The following is a 3,281-nucleotide window of genomic DNA, read 5'->3' on the forward strand; positions in this document are numbered from 1 at the left end:
CGGTAGAGTGCGCACACGGCCAAGTTATTTAGCACCGCTGGGGGGATAACGCAGAGTACATGGAACACCCGTCGGTGACGCGGTCTAACCATTTACAGTCAACTTCAGCTGGGGTAAATATAATAATAATTGTAATAATACTGTCAGCGTACTTAGAAACATGCGCTGTTTGGCTTGAAACAATGTGGCTTTGAATCCTAATGTAGGACCAAACCAAATGGATTCCTCCATGAGCGGCACCGCGTCGGCATTGCGGCCATGGTGGAGGTAATATTCGGCGAGTTGGTTTAACAATCTCCAGTCGGATGGGTCTTGTCTAAGAGGATCGTTAAAACTGTGTAGGATAGAACTAGTGGTAGATAAGGTACTGTACAGGTACTAGGTACCCAAGAACTCCAGTGTAGATAAGTACTTTACATATACTAGTAAGCCATTAACTTGAAACTACACTGAATACGTAAAGCCCATGTAACGTTAGTGTATTCCATTGTGGATAACAGTACAAAGTGAATTTCCTGGTCCCATGAAATCGAATCTCGGTAACGTTAGCATAAATCGAGGCTTTTTGTTGGCTAATCCAACTTTGAGAGCGTTTGATTGAAAGGACAAGCATATTCAACCAATCATAATTTCTAGCGTGATTCAATGTCGAATAGAAACCACCTTCGAATTCTGGAGATTTACAGCGAATTCACAATATTACATAAATGTTTGGTTTTTCAAAATCCAAGCCTATTGTCGGCCACATATCACTCAAATGACTACCACTCAATATTCTCTTGTATACGACCATATACTAGTATATGTAAGATACGACAAGGATACAAATAATGCCAACGATCTCAAACCTAAAGCTCCTTGTAGCTCATCCTACTAGTACATATGTACGCAACCTAGTCAAACTCAAATCTATCGTAGCACACAAATGTCTCGAAATGATAAAAACCTCGTATAGTCCATATTTATATAATATAATATATATATGTATATATATGTACAGTACACTAGATATATATTACTATTGCATACATACATACATGTATGTATAGTGCATGAGATATACATATATACATGTATGTACATGATATATATATGCACTGTACATGATATATATATATATGTATGTACATGAGATATACATATATATATGTATGTACATGAGATATACATATATATATGTATGTACATGAGATATACATATATATATGTATGTACATGAGACTATGGAGCCACAGCGCCTCTTCGGACCGCCACGCTTGCAGTTGATTGGTGGAGAGGCTCCCCCACAACCCAAACACAGTCAAAGCCACAACCGTAGCCCATCTTTGTCCAACGCGATGCAACAGTAGGGCTTGCAGTGGTACACGTATGAACACCACCGTGGCAAAGTATGAATATCGATCTGCAGTTAGAGACACCATGCCGTGTTGAACGAGCCCAGATACTGGCAGCACCATCGTCAGCATGTACAGGGTAGAGGCTAGCAAAGTCCAGTTGGAAGCTGGGGTTGTTGCCAAGCCAGTGGTAAGTCCTACGGGAAACCGCGATTTTTCAAAACATGAAGTCGATACCTACTCGTATGACACGCACAGTGTAGAGACTTTGTGGTTTTTTCGAGCGATTACATCATATACCAACCGATACAATCATCATGCCTTGATGGCTATAGTTATAAAGTTGGGAGAATTTGGGCGTTAGCTTACCTGCGACCAAAGTTACGAGAACAATCAACACGGAGAATACAACGTTCGGGTTCGTGGGCAAGGTTAATGCTGTCGGATCGGGAATTTGATAATGGGGCCGAAGGTTCACGGGCCATAACCACGCTTGAATAGGCCACACACTGACGATAAATACCTTTGCCAGTCGCTCTACTTTACTCTGTAAGGTGATTTGCATCTCCAATAACGGGGAAGTTGTGACTTGCCCCAATCCATTGTTTATTCAAAAGGTCGTATATAAATTGGAGTAGCATATAATGCCGACGTACGGGGAATGGTAAGCGAAATGGTATCGACGTCAGTTCCAGCACCACGTTGGTTTGCGACGTATGTCGTGGCGACTAACGCCATGGACAATACCAAGCATACACTCATCTTGCGGAGGTACCTGCATATATAAAAATAATGGTTATGAGAGGTATAAATATGTATTTTAAAAACAATTGAGCATACGGCAAGAGATGCTTTGGAGGACAAAGCTGGAGGTGGCCTCGGACGAGATCAAGTAGGACGAGGCCCACGGGTGTGAAGAGGGCGATGCTTTTGCTCAGGACGGCGCATACATACGCCACTAGATGGGATTGAAAATGTCAAGAAAGAATAATTACGTGCGCACCAGTGCCAACGATCGACCATGGCTTGTGGAGATGGGCGAGGAACATGATGGATGTAAATAGCATGGCCAATGGATATGGCTGGGCAGATGGCCACATGAGAACTTCGATGTGCACCGGATGGATGGCAAAGAGGATGGCCGAGAGGCTGGCCGCAATGGCGACGGACGCGCGATCAGGAAATGATGGAGCGAGGAGCCGGTGGGTAGCACATCCCAAGATCCCGCATGCCGTCCAATGCACAAGTACCGACACCATACGAACGTACTTGGATTGCATCCCCACAAGTCCATGTACGAACGCTTTGAGCAGCCACGACAAGGGCTCGTACACGTTGATCTTGACCGTGGTTGCCATGGCGACGATGTTGGGCAGCGTCAGCGCTTGGATCATGGGATTCTCAACAAAGTTGGCGCCATCGTCAAACGAGTAAATGAATTCCCAGTCGCCATAGCACAGCGGTGCCACATGGATTGCCAAGCCAATGCCGGCGAGAACGCCCGGCAGCCATCGCCTACTCCTGTTCAGAAGACCCAGCATTTCATGTTGCGATCTTTAGGTCATATCCGGAACTATGGCCATTTATGCGGGAAAAGCGTATGATTGGCTTTTAAATTGACCAATCCGCAGCACCCAACCGACCGTTTCAAAAAATGATTGACAAGCAACCAAAGGTCTTGATTTGAACTGTGATGTTCGCGCGAGTAAGGATATCAACATATAACGTTATAAATGAAGCTAGACATGTAGATATCCATGTTGAGGAAATTCTAAGGTCGTACATTTACACTGTTAGAGCCGGTCTGGCAACCTCCGGATAACGCCATTTTGGGCCGTATTATGGAATTTAAACGCCATTTTTGAACCAGTTGCCATTTTGGCAACTTGATGTGGTGCGTCTGGCAAGATTTGAATAATAATATACCTAGTACCTAGTATATGTTAT

General features: G+C 44.0%; 1 protein-coding gene across 1 annotated transcript; it reads right to left on the minus strand.

Annotated features, from left to right (window-relative positions):
* Positions 1-28: 28 nt before the first annotated feature.
* Positions 29-2,875, minus strand: H257_13985 (hypothetical protein; the record flags this gene model as incomplete). Its single annotated transcript, XM_009841693.1, has 7 exons — positions 29-84; positions 153-316; positions 1,216-1,531; positions 1,704-1,871; positions 1,991-2,109; positions 2,175-2,292; positions 2,338-2,875. The coding sequence occupies 7 exons, from the start codon at positions 2,873-2,875 to the stop codon at positions 29-31; spliced, it is 1,479 nt and encodes a 492-aa protein (XP_009839995.1).
* Positions 2,876-3,281: the final 406 nt, after the last annotated feature.

Source organism: Aphanomyces astaci (assembly GCF_000520075.1).
Source record: "Aphanomyces astaci strain APO3 unplaced genomic scaffold supercont1.52, whole genome shotgun sequence".
Lineage (NCBI taxonomy): Eukaryota > Oomycota > Saprolegniomycetes > Saprolegniales > Verrucalvaceae > Aphanomyces > Aphanomyces astaci.